Source organism: Myodes glareolus, chromosome 6 (assembly GCF_982192425.1).
Source record: "Myodes glareolus chromosome 6, mMyoGla1.1, whole genome shotgun sequence".
In the NCBI taxonomy this organism is placed as follows: Eukaryota; Metazoa; Chordata; class Mammalia; order Rodentia; family Cricetidae; genus Myodes; species Myodes glareolus.
Genome location: NC_142031.1, coordinates 57910769 through 57938498, shown reverse-complemented (window position 1 = coordinate 57938498; position 27730 = coordinate 57910769). Strand labels below are relative to the sequence as shown.

The window sequence follows — 27730 nt, the reverse complement described above, 5'->3', positions numbered from 1 at the left end:
CTGCTACTGATTCTCCTTTCCTGCCTGAAGGTGGCTTCAGCTCCCCTGGCTTGTGGAGGTGCCACAGCCAATGTTAAAGCACTTTGACAAGCACTGTGTGACAGTGCTGAGTGTTGTGCCCTGGGGCCTTGCCTTGTTCCCTTCCCTGTGGTGACTTTTGTTTAGAACTGTAATAAGTTATAAACTGCATGATTTAGAGAGTCATCTTTGATCAGCTGTCCCCCTGAACAAAAAAAATCATACTCTCTTGATTTATTTTTATTTTTTGCATCTTTGTAGTAATGTAATTGTATTTTTATGCCTGCTTTTTGTTTAAGAAAAATAAATAAAAGAACTTAAGATGTAAGCATCTTTTCCTGTGCAGTAGTTGTGGAGCGCTGCAGCTTCTTAATGTGTCTCTCTAAAGGGTGCGGGTAGAAGGGGTGAGGAGGGTAGAGGACACAGGGTGCCTTTCTGTCTGAAAATAGTGAGTGGTGGGTGTCTTCTCGAAGGTGCTTCCCTGGGAAGCACTGGCCATCCTCTGGTCTCGGGTTGGGTATTCTCTGAATAAATTCATCTGGAGACTGTCTGCCTTTCAGGTACTGCCGGTTTGAAATATAGTAGAGCATATAAAATGGCTACAGTCATCCAGATGTTCCCTCCAGAGGTGGAATTTGTCGAACAGGTGGAGGCAGAAAGCTGAGTTTGAGGCCAGCTTGGCCTACAAAAAGGGGAAGTTTTTTTATTTAAAAGAAGTGCTATAAGCAGTGGCAAAATAGAAGTGCTGTTTGAATATACCAAAGCACTTGTTGGGGTAAGACCATAATTTATATTAATTAATGGTCTGATTATCAGTGTATGAGAGGTGAACTTGGGTTTTGTTTTCTGACACTGGTTGAAATAGCCATAGGATGGTTTATGTTTAGATGTAGAATTTCTCTCCTGGGTCTAGGGCAATCGTCCTAACAAGATTAGCTAGCTTACTGAGGAGCTATATCTAAATAACTGAAAATTCATGACAGTTAAGATCAGTGGAATTCAACAAATGAAAGTCTATTTTATACAGGAAACTAAGCATTTTCCAGTAAACATCATTACTTACAGTATGGCAGAATAATGACATGCACATATAAGAAAGTGCACTTTTAAGTGTCAGGTTTATAAAACATCGGAGGAAGTACTATGAACAGTGCTTAGGACATGTTACTTTAGTAAGAATAAAATCCCCAAGAATTTGGGTATGGCTTAGCAACACTTTTTAATGCATACCTTGCAGTAGCTAAAACCTGTACCAAGTTCCAGCAATGTAACTGAGGTACAGCCCTTTCTTTAAAAAAAAAAAAAAAGGCTGCATTGTGCTTGAATTGGGAAGGCCCTTGAAATTTCCTCACCTAAACAGAGATCAGAGCTCTGTAAGGCACACTGTGAAGTGTGGGAGCACTCAGCCTTGCTTGCCTTGAACAGATGTTACAGTGCTTTATGACATAAAAGGCCAAGTCCTTGGTCATGGAAGGGTTAAACTGCCCGGGTGGGACTAAGCAGACCCCACTCCTTGTGGGAAAACTTTAAGACTCTGAAAGAACTTAGTCATGACTTCTAAGTGTCAAAATGGTTTCTTGGGCAGCATCCACCGTTGCAGGTGTCAAGCCAGGTGTGGTCGGTTCCCTCAGTAGTCCAGCACACTTGCTGCTCAGAAGACTGAGGAGGGAGGATCACAAGTTGAAGGGTAGCTTGGGCTATGTAGTGAGACTCTTCTCTTCTCTTCTCTCCTCTCTTCTCTTCTCTTCTTCTCTCTCTCTCCCCTCCCTCTCTCTCTCTCTCTCCCTCTCTCTCTCCCCCTCTCTCTCTCTCTCTCTCTCTCTCTCTCTCTCTCTCTCTCTCACACACACACACACACACACACACACACGCCAAGAACAACAATAACCACTAAGTCCTACCACAATCTCTGGGTGCAGGTAAGGAAATGAGCAATTTCCTTCTCTGAGTCCCGTGTGCCATGTAGCACAAGCTACCTCAAACTCCCAAGTGCTGGATTATAAGTTTGCACTTCCATATCCATCTAAGAGGCTTTTCAAGTCTGATTTGAAGTTTTTTGATATGATTGACTAGTAAAAGACTTTAAATGTAGCAATGGAAAGCAACGGTGCATCCCCTGGTTGAGTTATTTGAAGTCCACTGTGTGTAGAAGGAATACATCCATCATTCAGCTTTGGTAACAGGCTTCCGGTAGTGCAGTACTGTTACTGTTACCCATATATTTAAAGCCAACATGATCACAAAACGGATAAGAACTGAAATAAAAAGAAAGTTCCAACATTAAAAAAACAACAACAACAACATTATACTGCTTTCAGTAGAAGCCTACATAAGTTCTCCCAACCCCCAACGAAATGAGATCATGAGACTCAGAACAAGATTGCTTTCAGACATTTCCTGGGAAAGGACTTCCCTGCAGAAGCACCACTTGGTGCTTCATTGAAATAATGTGATTCTGGCTAAGATGTGCAAGACCACTTTACTTACATCTTGAAGACATAGGTGTCTCAGAATGCTGCTTTTACAAAGACCGTTCTAGTAAAGTATGGTGGACCCTGCCTGTGGACCCATGAGAGGCTGAGGCAAGAGGACTGCTAGAGGCTCAAGGGAAAAGCCAACCTGGGTGGCACAGCCAAGACTCCACATCACACAAAAGTATTCCTGAGAAAACAGCCCTGGGTCGGTACATGTTATATAATGAAGTAACCATGAAAAAGTGTGACCAACAGACAGAACAGGGGCCTTTAAGACATGAAGACTGTGTTTGTTTTATGACAGGGTCTCTGACTCTGTAGCTGACGGTGACTTTAAACTCCTGATTTCTGTGTTAAGGATTGAAGCCAGGGCTCCCCACACGCATAGGAAGCCACTTTATGAAATGAACTGCAGCCCCACCCGACTTTTGAGATGTCTTTGTAATGGTAAAATAATAAACAGCGTACTAGCCACACTTTTTATTTTGGACAGGATCTCTATGTAGCCCCTGGCTGTCCTGGGGTTACAGGTGTGCGCTACATGGGCCCAGCTGGCCATGCTGTTTTTAAAAGCTATTCACTCAGAACAGTGGTGACAAGTACAGACTGCAGTGGGAGCATTCTTAATCTTTTAAATAAGAACTTCTTATATGTGGGCTCTCTGCCTTTTTTTTTTAATTACATTCTTCTCCCTCCTGTGAACTCAAGTCTCATAGAGGAGAGTTAGGTCTGCTTCCTTTTTTATCCCACCACTGAAGTCAGAGCTGATAAACCTCCCAAAGGGACTTCACTCTTCTGAAGCTTGCTTTCTCAATAAAAAGCCTAGTGGTGAGGCCCTTTTTTTTTTTTTTTTTTTTTTGGCTTTTTGAAACAGGGTTTCTCTTTAGCTTTGGAACCTTTCCTGGAACTAGCACTGTAGACCAAGCTGGCCTTGAACTCACAGAGATCCGCCTGTCTCTGCTTCCCAAATACTGGGATTAAAGGCATGCACTTTAATCCAGCTGAGGACATTTTCTAATAGTCAATGGATAGGTTTCTGTTTCTTCACTTTTCAAAGATGCTGTGTTGGAAGTTGAAAAGAGCGTAAGAGATGAACTCTCGTTCAGTTAACCAAAGTATTTTCTTCTCTCAGCTTCTTGGTGTGTGCATACACACACACACACACACACACACACACACACACACACACACTCCTGTCTACCTTCCTGTATGAGCGTGTAGCAGATGGCGCTACATGAGCCCCTGCTTTAAAACACAGTTGGAGGTGTCTTACTACTGAAAGGTATGTCACAGTTCTGACTTCTCTGGCCCCTGCCAGCCTCACTGCTCAGTGTGGCCTGCCCTGGCACCTTCTTTGCAGTCTCAGTATACAGGATTATAGATGCAAGCACCACACCCAGCTGCTCTATTCTGAAAACCCATTTCATGGCATACTTCAACAGTTAATTGTGGGAGTTCTGTCCAGTTTCCTTGTTGAAGTAGAAACTCCAAGACGAGAATTGGGCATATTTCTCCCCATGGACTACAAGGAGTGGATGCATAATAGAGACAGTCACTGTTGAAGACTAATTTTTTGTCCTTTGAATCCATAGCCCAACTGAACTAAGTGGGTCTGTTAAGCCTTATGGGTTCTATGTTAGACCAAAGTTACCCACCCCCGACACACAAAAACAAAACAAAGCAAAACCCAGGAAGTCAAAAGGAAGTTTTTGCTTACCTGTGAAATCATTGGTGGTCATTAAAGTTGTTATTATTCGTGCTGTAAAAGAAAATTCATAGCAATATATAATTTCTCACACATTTTGTGTTTAGCTCATTCCTTTCTATTTTACTATATAATATATGTTAACTTCTTGAATGACTTTGATAGGGGACCCTTGTTAATGCTGTATTGTGTAAACCTCTAATGAGCAGCCATACACCCTCTCCCTGGCCCGGTTATGTAGGAGCTTCTCTAAAAAGCATTTCTAACAGTAGCTCAGCACTGCCTGGGAGGGCTCCCGTCCCTCCTTGTGCTCACCCCTTCCCCCCCAAAAAAACAACAAAAACAATCTCAAGTCTCATTTGCATATTGAACTTCCAGTTATTTTACTTGAAGAAAGGCTCCCACTAATTAAAGTGTGTGTGTGTGTGTGTAAATAGGCTGGAGAGATGACTCAGTGATTAAGAGCACTGGTTGCTTTTCCAGAGGAACTGGGATCACTTCCCAGCACCCATGTGGAAGCACATAACCCCAGTCACAGAGAATCTGACCCCTTTCTGGCCTCCGAGGGCACCAGGCATGCCTGTGGTACACATACATAAATTTAGGTGTAAAATACCATATGCATAAAATTAAACAAAAATAATGTTTTTAAAAATATATAAATTTGAGACAGGGTCTCACTGTGTATCACTGGCAGATCTTGGAATCCCTAGAGCCCCACCTGCCTCGGAATACTGAGCACTTGGATTAAAGGCACACATTACCACATTTGGCAGAAATTCTTTTAGCATTGAACTCCACCCCATTTTTCACAAGTAAGAAAACTAAGACTTGAAGAAGACAAAGTCTTCCTGTCTAACCAGAGTTCCTTTGTTAACTCCTTTCTCTGTAGTGAACAGGACCCTGGGTGACAGTTAAAGCCACAGTCTGTATTACCCCTTGTACACAGGGATACATTTCTTTAGCAGGTTCTGTGGCATAGTTAATTGCAAAAGTATTAGCACACAAAAGAAGACTCTAATGTCCCTGGAGAGTGGTGGCCTTACTTGCACAGGTGTAGGCAGAGAGGCCCCAGGACAGCGCACTCACGGCTTCTGAATCCTGAACCTTCCACAGGTGCTGGAGCTGGGCAAACTTACTGACCGCACTGATGCCAGTGCCTAAGTTCTGTTGTGGGAAAAAAAAAAAAGTGAGAAAGTCAGGAGCCTGAGACGATAGAGGACTGGATACAGTACCTTTGTAAACACAGTTTATTCTCTGGAGAGGTGGCACCGCTTGGGAAAGCTAGTTCTGTGGCCCTGGCAATTGAACTCGGGTCATCAGGCTGGGCAGAAGTGCCTTTAACCGGAGTCATTGCATCAGCCGGAAACAGTGCTTTTTAAGCCAAACTTTCAAGACTAGCAGTCTCCAATGTGCCAAGGTTTGAAACTTCAGTTTGGTGAAGGATTACCCTCATCTGCCTCTCTGGTAGGGCGTGAACTGGCCTGGCTGCAGACCCACCCTGCCTTCTACTCTCTCCCCAGAATAGGTAATGGTGTATCCCAGCCTGTCACTAAACAGACCAACTTGCAAACTGTTCCTCATTCTGAGGACTGTGTCCTCTGTTATCTCTCAGACAAGAAAACCTTGCAAATTGGCTGTCAACCCATCATGCTGGCTGCTAAGCTCAGGCCAGAGGGAGACCTCTACAGTCATCTAGACCGAGTGGAATGGAATGAGCAGCATTCATAAGTCAAGGAGATATAGTTAGGAAGAGCCACAGAAAGTGGTGTGTTTGAAAGCCAGGCGAGAGACTCAAGTGAGTGCTATCGAGATCCTGATCTGTAGTGATGAGAGGCATGGGACCTGACTGCTGGCTTTCAAATGAATGACAGTCACAGGGCCTTTGACAGGCTCTGCTTCCTCCTTGTGTGGGCTCCTGGCTGGCCTCCAGAAGTCCTTGTGGGTGGGAGATGGGACTATACAGGAAAGAATGGTAGAGCAAGGAGTGTCAGAGTGTATCTGGGCAGAGGAGGGAGCAATGCCATTGCCAGATTTAAACAGACAAAAGTCACAATGGGAGCTAGGCACAGATGACCTGCAGGAAGCTGTGAAAAAGGAAGCGCTTGTTAAAAAAAATTGGGGTGCTGGATAAAGCAAAGGAAGGTGGCAGGGCCAGCTTAGTGTGGTGGGGAGGGGCCAAGAAGGGAGGGACACCAAAAGTGGCTTATGGTAGAGCCCAAATGAACAAGTTAGTAACATGTTTGCTTTTCAAGAAAAAACCAACTTTGAGATCAAGGGAGTAGTCTGGGAGCAGGCCATAAGAGAACCCTGGTAGTGTCAACACACACTCAAGGGAGAGCATCATGTTACCCCACAAAACAGTCCATTGCAGACAGGGGATGGACAGGCAGAGATGTGCATCAGCTGCATGTGGCCATGAAAAATACCAGTCCCCAAGTCTACCAGAGAGCAGGTACACAGTGAGCGCTTATAGGGGGGAATGAGGGAGGAGTCACAGAATGGGAGGAAAACGGGAAAGTTATCTTAAAAGTTAAGCTGTCAGGGATGGCAAGGTGGCTCAGTGGGCGGGGAAAATTGCTGTGGATCCTGATGACCTAAATTCAATCCCCAAAACCCACAAGATGGAGGGAGATGACTTACAAATCTCTGCATGCATCCCCACCCCCATACACAAATAAAAGGGGGGAGTTCACCTTAGTGTTCCCCTTGAACTCCAAACCTTTCTAAAATAATGCCTTACTATTTGGCTGGCATTGCCTTTTCATCCTCCTCAACATAGCTGCAAAGCGTGGGTGAAACCCCATGCTCTAAAGCAGTGGTTCTCAACCTGGGGGTCTCTACCCCTTGGGGATCTCTAATGGCCTTTTCACAGGAACCACCTGAGACCACCAGAGAGCACAGATACTTAGATTACAATTCATAACAGTAGAAAAATGACAGTTATGGAGCAGCAGTGAAAATAATCTTATGATTGGGGCTCACCACAATATGAGGAAGGTGAGAAACACTGCTCTAAAGCGCTGCGGGGGCAAAAAGAAGGTTCCTGCTTTTTCAGCCTCCCTCCGGTAGGGGCACCACTCACCATGGCCAGGTCGATGATCCATTTCTGCAGGCTGAGGATGAACCAGGATGACACAAATCTGGCCAAGTGCTAAGGGAGCCAGCAGGGAGTCACTGGCTGCCCCACCCACCCCTCCCTTCTTGTTCTGTGCAGGCCAAGCTAGACCACAGAGGGTGACACAGGAGTCGATGTCGAGGGGTGAGGACTGCTCTGCTGGATGGTGTCCAGTTTGGAAAAGATGCTAAGGGGTTGTATATGAATGTCTGTTCTGAGTTCAAAAGAACGGAAGCAAATTATGGGAGAAAACGCACAGATCTGTGGTCACGAACTGTAACCCAAATGTTCATATGGCTGTAGCTACAATGCTGGTTTCCTGACTGTGCAGACTTCTCTAATGCATCATCAAAATTAAGCGTTTACAAGAAAGCTTCAACCATGCAAACGAGAGGTGTGCTGCAAAACCGGTGTGCTGTGTGTGAACTTTTTGCTGGATCCGCACCCTTTCCTGCTAATTCTGTTGTAAAAGCACAGTAGTTGGGGTATGCAATGGTAGGCAAGAAGAGGAACCATTTTTCATCTGACCTATGCAGGACTCGTGACTCTATAACTAGAAACAAAAGAGCCCAACCAGAGCAGAAATATCAAACCATGAGGGCTGAAGGGAGCCATAGTCAAGGGCAGGAACAAGTTACTAACCACTGCTTTGCCTCGGGGTTTTATTCCCTACCCTGTCTATATCCCATATGTTATCTGCATACAGAAGAGCCCCAAAGGTGGCTGAAAACAATGGTTACATTAAATTGATGAAGGGATTAAACTAGAGATGACCCACAACAATGGCTGGCATCTAGCTGCACTCTTACTGAAACATTTTCTTTGCGACTGTAGTGGGGGCATGCCTGTAATCCCAGCATCTGGGAGGTGGAGGCTGGGGGAGCAGAAGCGGAGCACAGCTATACTCTTCCTTCTGTGGAGAGGGGAACCTGAGCCAGGGGCTCATAGCAGTCTGAGACAGTTTGTGGTCAAGACTTACCCAAATCCTGGGGCCTCTCACTATAAAAAGGGTGCACGGTCATGTCATGGAGGCAGCAGGATTAGCTGACTGCCGTCATGATGCAGACACTCTTGGCCTTTTTAAGGAGTTGGAAGTTTAAGAGAAGTGACACCAAATCCTAATGAAAAAGGCTGCCATGAAACTGTACCCTCTGCGTAGGAGACACCACAGCGTGGAGTGGTCTAACGCCTCGCCATTCTGCATGGTAAGCCTCCAAACCAACACAGATACCCAGACAAGGCTCAGCCTCTAAATTAGTTTTGCATAGGTGCATGATTAGCGGAAAACTGCCCCAACCAGGTCTATGCCTACTGGCAGGCACCTACCAGGTGCCTCCTGCATGGGACCTGGTGCCAGGCACTGTCATGTTATTAATCCCCTGGGGACATGCTCATGGAAGGAAGGAAGGCTTGAGATACGCACAGGTTGGGGCCCCTTGCTCTTAGCAGGGTGACTACAAACCTCTCATGTTCAGCAGAATCTATATCCCATGTGGTCTTGGAGTTCAGCGAATCTATATCCCATGTGGTCTTGGAGGGCAGAGGGGCAACCCTGTTACAGGAACACCACTGGCAGCAACTGTACTATCCTAAGGATTGTGTAAAGACTTGCAATTTATGAGTCTTTTTTAATTAAAAAAAAGGGGGGGGGACTGGAGAGATGACTCAGAGGTTAAGAGCACTGGCTGCTCTTCCGGAGGTCCAGAGTTCATTTCCCAGCACCCACATGGTAACTCACAACCATCTATGAGATCTGGTGCCCTCTTCTGGCAGGCAGGTATACATGCAGGCAGAACATTGTATACCTAATAAATAATTTTTAAAAATGTTTTTAAAAAAAGGGCTGGAGGAGCTGGAGAGATGGCTCAGAGGTTAAGAGAACTGACTGCTGTTCCGGAGGTCCTGAGTTCAATTCCCAGCAACCACATGATGGCTCATACCCATCTATAATGAGAGCTGGTGCCCAGAACACTATATACATAATAAATAAATTTAAAAATAAAGGGCTGGAGAGATGGCTCAGAGGTTAAGAGCACTGTTCTTCCAGAGGTTCTAAATTCAATTCCCAGCAACCACATGGTGACTCACAACCATCTGTAACGATATCTGGTGCCCCCTTCTGGCCTGCAGGGACACATGCAAGTAGAATGCTGTATACATAATTAATAAATAAATCTTAAAAAAAAAAGATCCTGTTTCACAATGCAGAATATTAGCAAATAACACCCCAACCCCCCCCCTACCCTTTTTTGGTGCCAAGGACAGAATTCAGAGCCTCTTGCATGCCACCATGAGCCCTCTTCCTTAGCCCCCTCCTCCTCCATGTCCAGCTCAGATGCAGGAAGGATACACAGCCATGTAGGGCAAGGCCTGCTTCACGTTCCCATTGAAGTGGAAGACGAAGAGCAGGAGGATGATGTCTGAAAGAAGAGACTGTGAGACGGACAGAGCAGCAGGAGGGCAGGCTGGGAAGGGGGGGGGGAGTTGTCAGTTACCTTGTGCGATGAGAATGGGGTATTCCAGGTAGGTGAGCAACGGGTTCCCATAGTAACATTGGTAGCGAAGGAAGACCAGCAACCTAGAGGCAGGACACGTAGATATTCACAGCCCACCCTGCGACCCCGCCAGACCGCAGGCACATTTACCCAACCCTGGAGTCTGCCATCTTCACCACACTTGTGACTGCCCTGAGGACAGACCTTCGGGAATGTTGCCAGAGACCTTGAGTCACCTTTAGGGGTCACCTACACTGCCTGCCACATCATATGGAGAAACTAAGGCCCAAAGATGACAAGACCATGTGAGAACTCAAGGTTAAAATGTCAACTCAGGCTCTCTCCCTGAGGCGAGAGCCCTAGCTCTGGCTTCTGTGCTTTTAGGGGGACCCAAACACCTGTATGCTGGGGATGATGCATGAATGCTTTTCGGTCTTTAAGGTTTCTGTGTAAAGCAATCATCAACCAGGCGTGAAGTCTCTGGTGTCATTAAAATAGCTAGGCTCTGGGCAAGAACCAATCCCCTCAAATCAGAATTTTAGAGTTGGAGCTCTCAGATCTAAATCCAAAGAGGGTCCATGCCCCCAAGGCAAGAGGAGTCCGGTCCCTGGAGGATGCAGGCTGTATGATAGTGATGGATGCCTCAGAGCCTGTCTGATTGGTGAGGGTCAAGCAGGCAACCAAGTAAAGCCCAGACCGGTACAAAATTGAAGTGACACTTCCCCCCACCCCATCCCACCGCCCCCTCCCCCAGCCATGCAAGGGGAAGGGAGCGGGAGGTGGGAGGTGTGGAAACGGAGACAGCCGACCTCAGGCAGGGTTGCCCTCCTATCCCCATTGTTCCTAGCTCGGGATTAAAACAACTCTTCAGCTCAAACTGCGGTGAGGATTAAGAAAGGAATGCATGTAGGGCTCCAGGAGAACCTCCGGAAAGACCACACGAACTGGGAACTATTGCAGTAAACTGCTGGCGGAAGTAGGGATAAATAACTATTGGGTTTCAGTGGTGCCGCATACCCACGCCTTCTGGCCTTAGAGCTGGTCTTAACCCTGCCAAGCCTAACTACAGAAACCAGCCGTAGCTGCCCGCCCACTGCACGAAGGGAGAGAGGCTGTTGAGATTTTCAGAAAGAGCCTACTTTATCTGTACAGCGATAGACTACGCCATCCGGGTCCTAGGGAACATTTCCATGGCCAGAGCTGCTGGGGTCAACTGTTGGATCTGAGACGATTTCTGATTGGATTTGCGTGTTTAAAGCCAGTCAGCAAAGAGGGAGCTAAAGGCAGGGGAGGAAATGGTTGGCGTTCTGTAGGCATCCGAGAGCTTTCTATTCAGTCTGCACCTTGAAGCCTGAGCTTCATGCTCGCGAAGAACTTAGCATGTCAGAGGCCAAATAACTCTCCTGACTTCAAACACCTGCATCCTCTGCCCCGGCCAGGCTGTCACTTCTGCATCCTTCAGTCTCATGCCTTACCCATGGGGCCTGCCCCTCTCTCCCTCTCTCTCTCTCTCTCTCTCTCTCTCTCTCTCTCTCTCTCTCTCTCTCTCTCTCTCTCTCAAGTGCACATACTCTTGTTCTATGCAGCCAACGGACCAGGGACCCTCCCGCCCGCTCTCTGAAAAGGTGCACCTTGAAGCCCACCCTATCAGATGGGCGCTCTCTTCTGTGTGGTTAACAGCGGGGAGGGGCTGGTGACAAACCGAGAGGGCGCTGCCTGGTGCAAGATCGCGCGACTCAGGGACGTGTTTCCCATTTAATTTGTTTTTCCCAACCAAAGTTTCACAACTTTACCTCTTACTCTTAACTACTTAGCCAAAGTCACCAATAACTTGGCTCCTGCAGCAGCCACTGCCCAAACCTGCGTGTTGGACCCCAGCCCAACTTCCAAACGCCGACCCAAGTTCCCCCTCTTCATTCCCACATGGAATCATCAAATCTTGTAACTCAGATCTCAGCCCAACCACTGGTTTACAGGCAAGGGACTCTGGACTCTAGGCTGGAAAAAAAAATGTGGGTGGTGCCGGGTGAGGTTAGGGACCTTAAGGGACTGCAGGTGCAAATGGCTTCGCCCGCGGCTGGAAGGCAGTAGCTAAGAACCGGATGGGGGTAGGGGTGACTTCGCTGAATCCCTAAGATGGGCGTGCACAGGCATTTCGTACCTTCCGGGTTTTGGGGAGAAGCAAGGGAAGTGTGTGGGAGCGCCCGGGAAAGCGCCTCCCAGCTCCGGGACCCCCGAGTTAACCCTCGGTCTCCCGGATTCGCAGGCCTCCCGGGACCTTACCCCGCCAACTCCAAAAGTAAACTGGGGAGGCTGATGCCCCGCGCACTGCGCGCCGCCAACTGCGCGTAGATCTGCGGCAGCTTGAGTGCGGCGCAAACGCCCAGTGTGCTCCAGTTGCAGAACCACAGCAGCCCGGCCTCCATGCTGCAATCCCCGGAGTGTGGGGTCAAGGGGCTGCGGAATCTCGTGGGTGAGAACCAGGAGCTCACGGTCCAGAGTCTTCCGCCTTCCCGCCGGACGGGCGACGCCCCAACCACGCCCCGAGCTGCTGCGCTCCGAGTGCGCCCCGCCCTGTGTCGGCTGGACTCTGGATGCTCCCCGCCCAAGTCGGTTCTGCTCTGGGTGGGCCCTGGGTGGGCCCCTCTGGGTGGACCCCTCCCCCACCCCCCACCCCTCCCCTCTAGGCACCTCCCCGCCCTGTGTTTGCTATGCTCTGTGCACACACCGCCCCAATGTGCTCCGACCCCGGTACACCCGGCCCCGAGTCTGCTCCACTTTGGGTGCGTCCTGCCCAGTGTTTGTTCCACTCCAGGTGCACAACGTCCCGAGCTTGCTCGGCTCAGGATGCTCCCCACTCGGTGTCTGCTCCACTCTGGGTGCACCCGGCCTCGTGTCTGCTCTGCTTCGGGTACTCCCAGCCCCGGGGTGGTGACTGTGCTCTGTCCTGCCTTGCCGGGTTCTGCCTGCTGCTGATTCACTTTCCGGGTTCCACCCACGGGTGCCCTTTCTAGCGGAATGGAAATGCTGGGACAGACCAGCCTCCCCAGGGGTTGGGTGGGCACAGGGCCTACCGCTCAGGCGATTCCGAGTGTTTTTCCACTCTCTGTAAATTAATCCTTGTACTTTAAACCTTTCAGAAATTAAAACTTTTTTTTTTTTTTTGGTTCAAACTCGTCAGCATTCTCCCAGACTTGGCCTGAAGAAGCCGGAGGACGCCGAGGCCCCTGAAACCCAGTCACTCGGAGCTAGCCTTCTGTTGGTATAAGAAGTCAACAGGGGAGGCTAATCTCCTTAATGAACTTGCTCCCTAAACCCGGAGGCTCCTTTTCCTGTTATGTTTTGTTGAAACAAGGTCTCCCACGAGCAGACTGTCTGGCCTTGAACTCAGCGCGAACCAAAGCCGACTTTCAACTCGGACCCTCCTGTTTCTGCCCTCTTTCCAATCCAGAACCTATAGTGGGTGGGTTGAAGCAGGGTCACGTGACCCAGGCTGGTTTTTTTTGAACTTCTGTTTTTTTCCCTCCGCCTTTTGGCAATTGCTGGGACTTCTAACTTGTTCCATCGCATCATGTGAGAGCTCGCTCTTTCCTTCCTTCCCTTCTCTTTTTATTTTTATTATTAGTGTTTTGTTGTTGTTGTGTGCGCGTGAGAACGCGCTTGAACCTGCGCTTGCGCAAGCCAAATGGACACCCTCAGGTGTCATTCCTGGAGTACCGTACACCTTCACTGGCTTGGAACTCACAAAACAGGCGAGGCTAACTGGCCAAGTGACCCCAGGGATCCTCTTTCTTTCAACCTTCCCACCGCTGAGAATACAAACATACATGCCTCAAAAATGTTAATAGGTGGGGGCTGGAGAGATGATTCAGCGGTTAAGAGCACTGACTGTTCTTCCAGAGGTCCTAGGTTCAATTCCCACATGGTATAGATGCTCACAACCATCTATGAGATCTGGTGTCCTCTTCTGGCCTGCAGGCATACATGGAAGGAATATTGTATACATAATAAGTAAATAAATCTTTAAAAAAGAAAAGAAAAAGAAAGCACCGGCTATTCCTCCAGCCCGTCTTGAGTTCAATTCCCAGCGATCACGTGGTAACTCACAACCATCTGTAAAGAGTTCTGGCCCCTCCTCTGGCGTGCAAGCATACATGTTACAGAACACTGTATATATAAAATAAGTCTTTTAAAAAAGAGTTAATAGGTAACTTATTGGAAAGGGGTTGCGGGGCGGTCATGGCGTACACCTTTAATCCCAGCACACAGGAGGCATAGGCAGACGGATTTCTGTGAGTTCGAGGCCAGCCTGGTCTACAAGAACTAGTTCCAGGACTGACTCCAAAGCAACACAGAGAAACCCCGTCTCGAAAAACCAAAAGGGGTTTGTTGTAGTGCGCTGCTGTTTCCTCTAGATTGGATCCCTGCTCTCTGGAAGGAGGGCTGAGGCTGCTATGATCACCACTGGGAGGTGGGGATAGGGAGGGTGTTACAAATTGTAAATAGTAGGGAAACTAAGTTACATGCAGGGAGCAGGGACAACCTGACTCCAGCGAGTGATGCAATTTTCTTGAATCAACACCCAATAAACAATCCCAATAGACTCACTGGGCGGACTCTATAATCTGTTGGCGCCCTGCCTGGGATGAATTGGTGCCGCCATATATCTCTCTGGGAGAAATAACACAACTGGGCACGGCCCATTTAGGTAGAAGGTTGGAAGAGGGGGTCATTTTCCTCTGGAGATCACAAGGTTATGAGACTGAACACACACACACACACACACACACACACACAGATGCACAGCTAGTCTGCGGTAATTCTGGGCTGTAAACCATGCACCAGCACACACCTTCCGCCTTGCCTCCAGTCCTCACCAAAGCCTTCACCCTTCTCATGGAAGAAGTCAAAAGGCTCCTATGAAGGGTGTGTTGTTTGTGTGTGTGTGTGTGTGTGTGTGTGTGTGTGTGTGTGTGTGTGTGTGTGTTTCTCTGCGCTTTGGCTATGTCACTCTTGAGTCAGCAATTCTGTACCTAAGAAAAGTAGTTGAGAACAGAGATATGATAGAGCCAGCTCTGGTCCGAGTTATTTACTGCATAAATTACTTACTTGTGTAAAGCAAACAGCCTCCTAGCTCAGCCTTGCCCTGAGTAACTCCATTTTACAATGTAGCAGTTTGTTCCATTTTGAGGGTAAAAGCTAAAACAAAAGGACTCCAAATCCCATAGAGGTAAACAACTGTCTAACCCTATAGGAATGTCATCTAGGCTCTGCACGTGGCTTGCCTGCCTGTATTTATTACTACACATAAGCTACTGGCCAGTGGGCTGCAGACATCAGGTGACTTAGCGGGTGGGCATGGCCCCTGGAAACTAAGGTGCTCTACTCAGAGCTTCTTAAGCGCCTCCCACTCACAGCACCTCTCACCGGAGACAGGTCCCTGTGACCCTGGATGAGGACGTAGGTGCTGTGATCAGGCAGCAACTTGTAGAACCAGCCTGGATAATTTTCCTTTCGTCTTTTCTTTCTCTGTCTCTTTCGGAAGCATGCTTTCCCAGACACTTGGATTCCCTCCCTTTCCCAGACACTCCCCTCCCCCACTTCTTGCATCACACCCGCTGCTGGGCTACCAGGTGGCTACTTACTAAATAAAGGATATGGTTCCTTTTTCCCAAGATCAATGGTGAGCCTGCCCTTGCTTTTCTCAAACTCTAACAAAAAACATTCTTGAACTTAAAAAAAAACAACAACAACAAAAAAAAAACTGTATAAGTCAAACACCAGTTGATAACAAATCAAAATTTTTTTTCAAAGTAATTCTTTGGTTTACACATAGTTTATAATTTATTAAAGATGAAAGTTAATTTGCATACTGAGGTGGTTTTGTTTATTTTCACACACAGAATTAAATTTTGGTTCAATATTTGATATGATGGAAAATCGAACATTTTCAAAATTTTTCAGAGTTGACTGATATTTTTCTTTTATTTAATTTTTAAATTTTTAAAAATTTCTATTTTAACTCAAAAAAAATTTCTATTTTATGTGTGTGAGTATTTTGCGTGCATATATGTCTTGTACCACATACATGCCTGATGCCCATGGAGGTCAGAAGAGGACCTTGGATCCCTGGAACTGGAGCTACAATCGTGAGCTCCCAAGTGAGTGCCAGATATCAAACTTTGGTCCTCTGGAAGAGCAACCGGTACTCTTAGCCCCTGAGCCATCTCTCCAGCCCTTTGATATTTTGATTTTATAACTTCCAATACTGAGAATGCCCCTTTACATGAATAGCTAACACAAAATGACACTGTATGTTTAAGACTATTTTAGAAATTGCTGCAAATTAATCACAAGTCAAACACATTTTTTAAAAATGAAACTTGAGTCAAGTAGAGCAGCAATTGTGTGTTTGTGTGCATGTGTGTGTGCATGTGTATACACGTGTATGCATGTGCATGTGTGTACACATGGGCGTGCATGTGTATGTGTGGCGTGTGTACGTGTGTGTATGTGTATGCATATGTGTGTACATGTGTGGGTAGGTGCCAAGTCTTGTACATGTGCCTGTATGTCCTGCTGCAGGTAGCATCTCTTGAGGTTGTGTGGTGTGACAGCCTGCTAACTACAAATCACGCACACTGTATATTCAGAGGCACAGCCATGGTGAAGTCACAGGCTACAACTGGCTAGCACAGCCAGAAACATCTGGAGTACATTTCATGTTTGTCTTTGAATTAATTTTGGTCATGGCATGTCCAGCACACTTACTGCAACCATATTTTTGCAGACCCCACAAACAGTTACCTGACTCCCGCTCAGTTGCAGAAGCCGGGATCTACACCGGCGCAGCATGACCAACCTGTTCTCCGCTATGTCACAGGTGTAGTGCACCGTGCGCCTGTTCTCCGGCATTTATTCCCCACGGCGTGCTCTAGAGTCTCTTTGGCCTGGGCTGCCTTTCACCTGGGCCACTGCCTCAGCTCCCTTTGTCTTTCACGAAGTGGCAAGGATGTGCGTCTGTCCTTTCCTGGTAGCTCTCGGGTCACACATACTCTGTCTCAAGGGAGAACTCCTTGGATAGCTCCAGAGTGTCATTTTGGGAGGTACATTGTGTCAGCTGCCCTTCTCCTGATGGGGGTCCCTCTGAATCTCTAACCTAAGGTTTCTATGGCCTTTATTAATTCATACCTACATTAGTTATGAGTGTTGGGCCTAAAATGACGATATTTCTGTTCTTTATTTGGTAATTCTCAAGAGTTCAGTATTTGAAAAAAAATGCAATTCTTTTTAATCATGTGTATGTGTGTTTGTGTGTGCACATGAGTCAGGGGTGTAGCCAGGGTTGGCCCTCTATCTACTTTTCCTTCATGCTGACATCGACATTGTTCTAAACTTGGTGGATAGGCACCCTCAGAATAACTCATGTGTCTTTTTACACTACCTCATCATGTCTAGTACAGGAAGATGCCCAAGGGTCACTCTGTGTCTCCATGGCAGGCGGTCATTCTTTATCACTGGAAGTAGGGGTAGCGTCTATCACAGAGCAGAGGGAGGCAGAGATGCTCAGAGAAGCAGTGGTCTAGAGTGAAAGGGGCTCCTTCCTGCCCTGCTGTGGGCCTTAGCTTCCAGACTTGACCCTTCTGGACCCCTGGTGCTGCCCGGCCTGTGGACTCTGAGCTGCTCTGGTTGACTGTCTAGATAAAGCTCCCTAGGAATTCCAGTGAGGCCATGGAGCTCTGGTGCTTCTTCCCCATGTCTAGGCCTGGAGGCTGGCTGCCTGGCTCATCCAGCCTTCTTTGTTCTGGTCCCAAAGACAGAAGGCACTGGTGGCCGGACCCTCCATTGCCATTTCCTTAGCCCGTGGGTGGGGCAGTGAAGGTCAAAGCAGACACCTTCCTGAAGAGCCTGAAATGTGACAGGGGTGGCAGTATGTGGGGTGGAGAGTGTGGGGGGGCTGCGACCTGCAGAGTCACGCAGACACAGTATGGCATTCTCTCCTTCCGGCTCTCTTGGTACTCTGGAGATGAGTGAAGAAAACCTCTAAAGAGTTTACAGTTTGTTAAAAATATATGCAGGATAAAGGTTAAAGTCATTAAAAATAAAAAAGAAAGAAAGGGAGAAATAGGGTGTGGTGGTACACACCTTTAATCCCAATGCCTGGGAGGCAGAGACAGATCTCTGTGAATTCAAGGTGTGGTAGCATACACCTTTAATCCCAGCACTGGGGAGGCAGAGACAGAGGGATCTCTGTGAGTTCAAGGACAGCCTGGTCTACAGAGTTATTCCAGGACAAAGATATATACAGAGAACCTGTCTCAAAAAGCCAAAAGTTAAAAGTAAAAATAAAAGAAATAGAGGTTGAAATAAAGTTGCATAAAGACGGAAAATAAACAGAGAATCTTGATACTGTATGCTATTATACTCTTTATATTGTTTAAATGCTGAGGAAGGAGCAACAGCTGCGAAAAGACTTTTGTTTATAAATGCTGTAGAATTAATCCAAGATAGGTATTTTGAAAATACCTTTGCTTCAAAATTGAAGTCAAAAAGGTATGCTACTTTGGAGAAGAGATTTTGCTTTTGTTCCCACAGAAAATGAGAGGCTCTGGATTTATTCAGAGTTAAGAAAAATCATCTTTGATCAAGGAAGGCCACCTGAGAAATCTCCGACAGGAACAGATGGCCCAGATGTTTGAGTTCTACATCCAGAACAGATTCAAGACTGCTGCCTGAGATGATCAAGACTCACAGGATACTTCAGTCAGGACTTGATTTTAACTCTAAATTTTCTTTAGGTCCCCATAAGATCATCAGCGCCCCCAACCAGCAGGAAGTAGCCTAAAATACTACGCCCACATTCCCAACAAATGGACTATGGGTATTTTCCTTTGTTTAAAAAAAAAAAAGAGGGAAATGATGCGGGAGAATTGTCTGTATTCTGTCAATCATATTTTAATAAAACGCTGATTGGCCAGGCAGGCAGTATGGGTGGGAAAAACCAGACAGGAAGTAGAGGTGATGCAATGAGAACAGGAGAATTCTGGAAGCAAGGAGGTTCCTCTGCCACTCCTGCACAGACCACCAAAGAGGCAACATGTAAGCTGACAGCTGAAAACGGTACCAAGCCACGTGGCTAACATAGATCAGAATAATGGGGTAACATAAGTGATAAGAGCTAATAAGTAGCCTGACCTAATGGGCCAATCAGTTTATAATCTTATAGAGTCCTGTGTCTGATTTTCTTTGGGATTTGCCGGCTGTGGGGTACCGGGGCGGGATAGAAACCCCAACAAGCCGGCCCTCATGTTACAGATGAGCAGAGAGAAGCTTGTACTCCAGGAGCCTCTTGGTTCAAACAACTGAGAGATATGTAGACAAGATCTCCAGCATGGTGTTCCAGTCAAGGTCTATGCATGGGAAAGGAGGCGGTGAGCTGTTCTGTTTGTTCCCTTCTGACCAGTGTGCTCTAGAGAAAAACAGCCCTGTGATAGCCTTGAGACCTGTCTCCTCCCCTCTCCTGCCCATCCTCTGACTATGGAGATGAAGGCCAGGATGGGTATCGCTGCCCTAAGTCAGACATCACAGGGAATTGACCAGTCTGGCCCAGACACTTGCCTTGGCTTCTAGACTTCTTGGCTAATGACAAAAATACCTGTGAAGAAGGTGATTTGGGCTTAAACTTTGCACCATCTATAAATGGCTGTGCTTGTAGGCTTGGGAACCAGTTCTGGGCTCCCGGTCCCATGCCCCAGGAGACAGATTAGAGAAGTCTTTATGAGATCCTCTAGTGTGCTTGAGGGAAACCACCTGCAGCTGAAGTGAACCTTGACTTCCGTTTGCTTTTTGTTTGTTTGTTTTGTTTCTAGGTTTATGTGTATATGTCTGTGTATTTGTCTGTGCATTCAAGTGCCCTTAGAGGCCAGAGAGGGCACTGGATTCCTTGGAGCTAGAGTTACAGATAACTGTTAGCCACGAGGCAGGTGCTGGGGATGGAACCTAGGTCTCTGCAAGTGCTTTTAGCTGCTGAGCCGCCATCGCTCCTGTGATCTTGAATTGGTCAGGACAACTCACTTTGACCTTAGACTCCCAGAAAGAAGGCTGCAGACTGGTGTGGGAAGTCCTTCTGTATATGTGTTGCTTTTATTGGTTAATGAATATATCTGGCCAGTGGCTTAGCAGAATAGAGCAAGGCAGAAATTCCAAGCAGATAGAGGAGGAAAGAAGGCAGAGTCGGGGAGAAGCCATGTAGTCTCCACCAGAGACAGACATGCTAGAATTTTGCAGGTAGGCCACGATGTCATGGTGATGCACAGATTAATGGATACAGGTTAGTTTAGGATAGAGTTAGCCAGAAATATGCTTAAGTGATTGGCCAAGCAGTGATTTAATTAATACAGTTTCTTTGTGATTATTTCATGGTCTGGGCAGCCGGGAATGAACAAGTGGCCTCCACCTACAAATTGGCGGCACCAAGAGCAGCCTTTGGGTCAGATCCCAAGGCCGTGTGCTACCAGCTTGCCCCGCCTCCTCCCAATGCATGAAGTCAGGTTGAGGTGCCCCAGCACCCACAGACAGACAGACAGACAGAGGCAGAAACTGTAAGCAACCTCATGGTTATAAAGTCAGACTGAACCCATTAAATTCGTTCCCACCTTTAACACTGGGTTCCCACTTTAAGTCTGGGGTCCTTACCCCAGCAGAAGGGCTGAGTGAGGTTCTGTGGTCCTAGGGGTGTTTCTGGAATCCTCCTCCTGCCCCAGAAGAGACTGACCCAAGAGCACACACACTCTGGCCTCCTGGACTCTGTCCATTCCACACCTACCTGCTGGGGTCCGTCCTGAGATCCCTACACCGGCTGCAGCTCATCCTCCAGCTTCTTCTTCCGCGTGCCTTCCGTGAAGAAGAAATCCATGTGGGTAAGGGCTCTCCCCAGGGTCGTGTCCACTCTACTGCCCACCTCCCGGCTCGTGGAGCTGGGGAGTGTGTCTGAGAAGAAGGGTACGCCTTCAGGGAGCTCCTCAGGTTCCTTCTTATTTCCCTGAGGAGAGAAGACACCTCAGGTCCCTGGCCCCGTGAAGATATGAAGAAAGAATGAATGTTGACACTGTAAGCAGCTTTCTGGAGGGGGTGCTGCCTTACCAAAGGGTCATAGTCTTTCAGGAAACCCCAATTCTCAGCCCTGGAAAGGAAAGTACAGGAATGTGAGTGGGTTTGTTTGCTTTGTTTTCTGGAATATTTTGAAGAATGACTTTCACCATATCTTGAAGTCTTTTTTATCATCATGGAGGAGTTAAAATGCTATGTAACCCCAATAATAATGCCAAGTGCCCATGTTATATTTAGGGAGCAGCCCACAGAGTGGCCAGTGACTTTTTCTATCTGTTTTTTGTAATTTCCACCAATTCTTACTCCAGATGTTATACGTTTAACACTTCGTGTTTAGCTTCCTTATTTATTCATTTGTCTGTTTAGTCCAGGTTAGTTTAGAACTCACTATGTAGCTGAAGATGACCTTGATTTTGTTTGTTTGTTTGAGACAGGGTCTTGTTGTGATCTTAACTGGCATTTGCTTATGGGGATAAATTCCATGACAGAGTGTCTGCTGCCTGTCCAAAGCCTTGAGTTTGATGGCCAGACGAAAATAGGGAGGAAAAGAAACTAAAAACGCAACCACGTGCAAAGCCCTGAACAGCGCGTGCGTTTGGGGAGCCTTCATCTAGACTTTCCGCTGTGGGATAATGCTCTTGTACACTGTAAAGATCTGTCACCTGTATTGGATTAATATAATGCTGATTGGCTAGTAGCCAGGCAGGAAGTTCAGGCGGCACAACCAGATGAGGAGAATTCTGGGAAGAAGAAAGGCTCAGTTTGCAGTCACCACCCAGATGTAGAGGAAGCAAGCTGAGAATGCCTCACTGAGAAAAAAATATGAGGCCACATGGCTAAACATAGATAAGAATTATGGGTTAATTGAAGTTGTAAGAGCTAGGTAATTACAAGCCTGACCTAATAGGGCAAACAGTTTATAATAAATCTAAGCCTCTGTGTGTTTCTTTGGGACTGACCGGCTGTGGGACTAGGCGGGACAGAAACTTCTAGCTACACTTTCACAACTGCATGGGTGGTCGCTCCATAGCCATCTTCCTCCTTACTGTGCTTCACCACTCCATGGCCTTCGGTTTTGTTTGTCTTACAAACTCCAAACTCAAACTGGGCATACAGTTCGGAGGCATCGTCCCTCCTTGCTTAGTTTACTTACCTGCTTCTCTGGGGGTCCTGGAAGGGAGGCCCCCTTGGAACCCTGGTCAAACCTACCCAGCTTCCCCTGGCAGCCCACAAAGGCTCATGAGTATCCTTTGTTGAATGAAGGCAAGAAGGAGGCCCCCCACTGCCACCCCCAGACCAGCATTCCTCCCCAGGTAGAGCTTAGTTTCCCAACACCAGCTTCCCATCTAATCGGCCATGTCTATCTGGAGAGATTGCTAGGAGATGGGACCAGGGCCCCCTCTGTGTCTATATTCCCAGCCACCTGCTGGGACTGAAGCCCTGGGCTCCTGTATTGGCTTCAGACCCTCCCTCACACCCTACTTTAATGTTCTCCCTGTCCTAATCTCTTTTCCATATATTCTTCCTTTCCCAGCACCTTCCCACACTCAAAGGCAGGTGGGAGTGTGGGGAGGCCTGGAGGAGAAGGGAAGCGGGGACAGGACACTCACCAACGCTGCTGGCCTCGAACTTCGGCTTCCACAAGTTCCCTCCACAGCTGGTCCTGCTGTACACCCTGGGCTGCGGTACCCTGGCAGCCACCAGCAAGACCTCTGCTTGCTGCAGGGCCATCCTGGGTCCTGGAAACTAAGGCAAGAGGCCTAGTAGGGGGCGGTCGGTACCTGGATGACGTGGTTCTTTGGAGTCCAGTGTGTTGGCTGCCCATAGCGGACTGGGGAAAGCAGGAGAGGGAGAAAAAGAGAGAAATGAGACGAAGATTCTTTTCTTAACCCAGGAAAGCCTGCACAAGGTCCTCCCACCAGATCCCGAGTTCAGAGTGACTGCTGGGGACAGAACTCTTCAGGCTGGGACCCAAATGTGTTTTGCAGTCCTGTCTGTGTTGACTGTCGCCCAGGGAACAGGCGGCTCCCGAGTACACAAGGGAGGGGGTGGACCCCGCTGAAAGCTCGCGGAGGATAACTGAGCCCCTCTGTGGGGTGCAGACTGTCTGTGCTTTGCCTAGCTCCTCCCCTGGGGCGGAGGGCGGGACAGTGTCGCTAGGTTCCCAGGAGGCGGTGCTCTGGAGAGCTGCGTGGGCAGGTGAGCGGAGTACGATCCTGTGCTGCCCCCTGGTGGACACCGCAGGCTCCCAAGGGGACGCGACCCAGACACAGAAGGAATGTGCGGCCCGGGGCAGAAAGTGAAGACATCTTATCAATTGTCTTCGTTAGAATTTCTACTGTTGCGATTAAACACCACATCCAAAGTAACTTGGGGGAGGAAAGGGTTTATTTGGCTTATACATCGTAGTCTATCAATGAAGGAAGTCTGGATAGAAACTCAAACTGGGCTAAAACCTGTAGATAGGAACTGATGCGGAGGCCGTGGAGGAGGGCTTGCTCAGCCTTGTTTCTCGCGGGAACCAGGACCACCAGCTCAGGGATGGTACCACCTACAGTGGACTGGACACTCCCCCATCAATGACTAATTAAGAAAATGCCCTACAGTTGGATCTTATGGAGGCATTTTCTAGCTTGGGCCAAGTTAACATAACTAGACAGAACACCAAAGTTCTGAAAGCTCAGAGAGCGCCGTCATTGTTCTTCCCAACCACCCGTGGGCAGCACCTGTAGGCACCGAGCCACACTCCAGACCACACGGAAGGCTTTCCTAAATCCAATCAGCAGGTAAGAATCAATCAGCGGCAAGTGAATGTCAGGTGGCCTTGAGTTTAGCCCATCATAAAAGGCATACTGAGGACTTAGGGTGGGGGTCCTGGTGTGAACCCTCCACTTCTGTTTCTTCTCTAATCCTGAGCAGTCCAGCTCCCTCAGTGACACCAGTAGGGTTTGTTTTTTTTTTTTCAGACTCAGACACCCCCATCCCTTCTGTTCCAGGCTCTCCACCTCTCGTCCTCACCATCATGGGGCTTCCTGGAAGGAATTGTTGATAGACTCCCCTTGTCCCTTCCCTGACACTCTGTGCCTGGCTCCTGCAAGGCAAGGTGCTCAGTCCTTGCACTGCCAGGAGAGAGCAGAAGCAACCAAGTGAAGACAGAGGTGCCCAAAATGGAGGGATACTTTGGTGCCTGGGGCTCAGCCACTGGGTGGCATGGATGAGACTCTGAGACCAGCCAAGTGGCCTGGAAGAACCAGAGGCCACCAGAGTTACCTGAAAGAGGCTCAGACCAACTGAGCCACCTGGAAAACACACTCCCCAACCTGCTGAGCTGCCTGTAGGCTGTGCACTGTGCTCCGGGTTCTCAGCTTTTGTGAGCTGTCATCTGTGCTGGGGTGGGCTTTGGTGACACAGCTGTCTTTGAGTCACTATCTCTGTAAGCAGCCTCTCACCCATATCTCCTTAAAGAACCCCCTAAACCTCAGTGGTTCACCTAGTTGGCCTTTTACGGTACCCACACTCTTTTCTATTGTAGGCTCCCTCTCTGGACTGAGCAGACATTGTGTGATAGTTAGAATGTAATTGGTCCCCATAAGCTCATAGGGAGCGGCACTATTAGGAGGTGTGGCCTTGTTGGAGTAGGTGTGATTTGTCGGAGGAAGTGTGTTGCTGTGGGGGTGGGTTTTGAGGTCTCCTATGCTCAAGGTACGCCTAGTGTCACAGTTCACTTCCTGTTGCTTTTGGATCAAGATGTAGGACTCTCAGTTCCTCCAGCCCCAGGTCTGTTTGACTATAAGTCACCCAATGAAATGTTTTCCTTTATAAGAGTTGTTGTGGTCATGGCGTCTCTTCACAGCAAGAGGGACCCTAAGGCATGTGTGTTTCATAAAGTTCATTATGAAAGAGGCAGCAGGGGTTTGGTCTTCACAGTTGAGAAGGATTTTGCCTGTGACATAATAGGGGCATGCAGAGCCTTAGATACAAGAGAGAGAATGGAGGGGAGGGGCCACAGCTGGCAGCTGTAGGTCAGATGCGGATGCAACCAGATATAGAGATGTTTGGGAGTTTGTTCTGCACATGGTGGGTGCTGATGAGTCATGAGCACCCAGGTAAATGCAGAATTAGAACCACCAGGACAGGGACAAGTCATAGCTGAGGCTGGCATCACTGTGACCCCTCGGAAGGGTGATGCTTATCTCGAGACACACAGTTCCAGCCATGGCTAGTCATCCGATGGGCGTGGTAATAAGAGTTAAGGGCCAGGTGAAGAAGGCTTGCTAGGGTCTCCTCTAAGACACACGGACTAAACCCAACTTTGGAAGTTAGCTGTTTTTAAAGTCTGTTGAACGAGTTCCCAGATGCACACTTATTAACTCTGAGCAAAGACCCACAGCTTCCTGGCAGCCTGGGCAGGGGCCAGGCCAGGGCTGACTTGAAGCCTTCTCCATGGATGAAGAACACATGGATGTTATCTATCATCTCATATAGTGTTCTTTGTTATGTTTACATTTATCTATCTGTTTGCAGTGCGGAGCACCCGAGTGCTACAGCAGGTATGAGGAGGTCAGGGTGGAGCTTCAAGCACATCATTTTTTTGTGATGCGGTCATTGGAAATTATGGTTTAAAGCTTCAAAATGTACAGTCTTCCTTTTGCTGTTTCTCATGTTACATTCATAGAGGCCCCCCAAAATAACAATCATTTCTTTTGTCTAATAAGCCTTTGTCCCTTCGATTGGTGTCCCCTAGCTCTCCCCTTCCTGAACCCCTGGCAACCTCCCCATTGCTCTCTACATCTCTGAATTTCACTAGCTTAGATCCAACAAGCAAGTGGGAACCGGTGGACTGGTCTTCCGTGCTTGGCGTAGTCTCTCATTGAACAGAATGGCTTCCAATTCTGTCCACGTCATCACAAATAATGAGTCAGAGAGGTTTTTCATTTGTTTCTTTGGGACAGGGTTTCTCTGTGCAACAGTCCTGGCTGTTCTGGAGCTCCCTTTTGTAGGCAGGCTGGTCTTGAACTCACAGTGAGCTCCCTGCCTCTGTCTCCCATGTGCTGGGATTAAAGGGCACCATGGGATTTTGAGGAGGCTTGCACTAAGTCTGCTGCGGGATGAACAGAACTGGGTCAGTGTGCGCATGCCTTCCTCATCGCCCTTCACAGACACTGCCAGAGGCGTCTCTCCCAGGTGACCTCAGAGCCAGTCAAGTTGACAGTTCAGATATCAAGCACTTAAAAAGGAAAGAGCCAAACTGGAATCGTATACCCCTCCTACCCAAACTACAAAAGCCATCTTGGCTCATTTATATCATCTGTGTACCTTGGAAGTGAGTACTCTGGACCATAATTGTCTCGGGTAGGGTTCCTATTGCTGTGAAGAGACACCAGGAGCAAGGCTACTCTTATAAAAGAAAACATTTCATTGGGGGCTGACTTACAGTTGAGAGGTTTAGTCCATTATCATCATGGTGGGAGGCATGGTGGCGTGCAGGCAGACATGGTGCTGGAGAGGGAGCTGAGAGTTCTCCATCTACGTTTGTAGGCAACAGGAAGAGTCTGTGAGCCACTGGGCCTGGCTTGAGCCTCTGAAGCTTCAAAGTTCACCCCCCAAGGACACACTCCCTCCTATGTGTATGGGGACCATTTTCTCTCAAACCACCATAATGTTCAGGGGAGAGGTAATAATATTGATAATAACCCACCTGTGGTGGCACAAGTGTGGGGTAAAGTTGAGGACATGCATTAAACCCACCACAGCATTTTCCTTTTCTCAAAAGATGTATTTATTTATTATGTATACAGTGCTCTGCCTGCGTGTGTCCCTGAGCACCAGAAGAAGGCGCCAGATCTCATGACAGATGGTTGTGAGCCACCATGTGGTTGCTGGGAATTGAACCAGGACCTCTGGAAGAGCAGCCAGTGCTCTTAACCTCGGAGCCATCTCTCCAGCCCCTCCTTTTAGTGTTTTCAAGCATTTATTCTGTATAAAAACTCTTTTCAGGCCAGTCAGTGCCAGTAGATGCCTTTAATCTCAGCACTCGGGAAGCAGAAGCAGGCGGATCTCTGTGAATTCAAGGCCAGCCTGGTCTACAAAGCGAGTTCCAGGACAGCTAGGGCTGTTACACAGAGAAACCCTGTCTCCAAAAACCAAAAACCATACCAAACCTAACCAAACAAACAAACAAAATCCCCAAAACCAAAAACTAAAACCAAACATAACAAAACAAAGCTTCATTCAGACATGTAGCTGTTGAGATCATTCTCTGCAACAATGTTTGTATTAGTAACCCAGAAAAGGAAACAGGGGCCCGAGGGACAGCTCAGCGGTCAAGAGCACTGGCCGTTTTTGCAGAGGACGCAGGTTTGGTCCCCAAGTCTTACAACAGGCAACTCACATGCTCTGTGGCTCCATTTCCTGGTGATCCGAACCTTCTTTCGGACCCCTTGGGTACCTGCATACACATGCAGGTAAAATAGACTCATTTAGACACTCATACATACACATAAAAACATCATAAAAACATCATAAAAAAGAAAATCAACCCACATGCTCCATTCACTTATGAATAGAATCCTCTTTAGCTCCCATGTTTCTGTCTCTGTTTCTTTTACATGCATCTTGAGTGTGCAGGGAGAAGGTGGAGTCATGACCGCCTTATCTGTCACCGTCTTTATCTGGAGAATATTCTTAGGGACTGGGATTATGGGAGAACTCTCACTTCCTTCACTGCTTCTTTGAGGCATGCAAATATTTTTTCAAAACCTACATCATTGAATAATTCAAAATATACTCTGTGTTTTTCCTTCTCAGTACA

General features: G+C 47.7%; 2 protein-coding genes across 3 annotated transcripts; both read right to left on the bottom strand.

The window, feature by feature from the left end:
- Positions 1–242: 242 nt before the first annotated feature.
- On the bottom strand, positions 243–12364 carry Slc66a3 (solute carrier family 66 member 3). The gene is made up of 7 exons (XM_048439754.3): positions 12094–12364; positions 9811–9893; positions 9666–9735; positions 7283–7340; positions 5244–5364; positions 4210–4251; positions 243–2273 (listed from the first exon to the last, which is right to left on the bottom strand). Exons 1-7 carry the CDS (start codon positions 12234–12236, stop codon positions 2182–2184), a joined length of 609 nt encoding a protein of 202 aa, XP_048295711.1. The 5' UTR covers positions 12237–12364; the 3' UTR covers positions 243–2181.
- A 1205-nt stretch (positions 12365–13569) lies between these two features.
- On the bottom strand, positions 13570–23041 carry Cimip5 (ciliary microtubule inner protein 5). 2 transcript variants are annotated; one of them, XM_048439756.3, is made up of 4 exons: positions 22530–23041; positions 20953–20992; positions 20636–20851; positions 13570–13782 (listed from the first exon to the last, which is right to left on the bottom strand). In XM_048439756.3, the coding sequence occupies exons 1-3, from the start codon at positions 22742–22744 to the stop codon at positions 20660–20662; spliced, it is 447 nt and encodes a 148-aa protein (XP_048295713.1). In that variant the 5' UTR covers positions 22745–23041; the 3' UTR covers positions 13570–13782; positions 20636–20659. The 2 variants fall into 2 exon arrangements, with proteins under 2 accessions (XP_048295713.1, XP_048295714.1); XM_048439757.3 differs by lacking the exon at positions 13570–13782 and adding an exon at positions 18731–18882.
- Positions 23042–27730: the final 4689 nt, after the last annotated feature.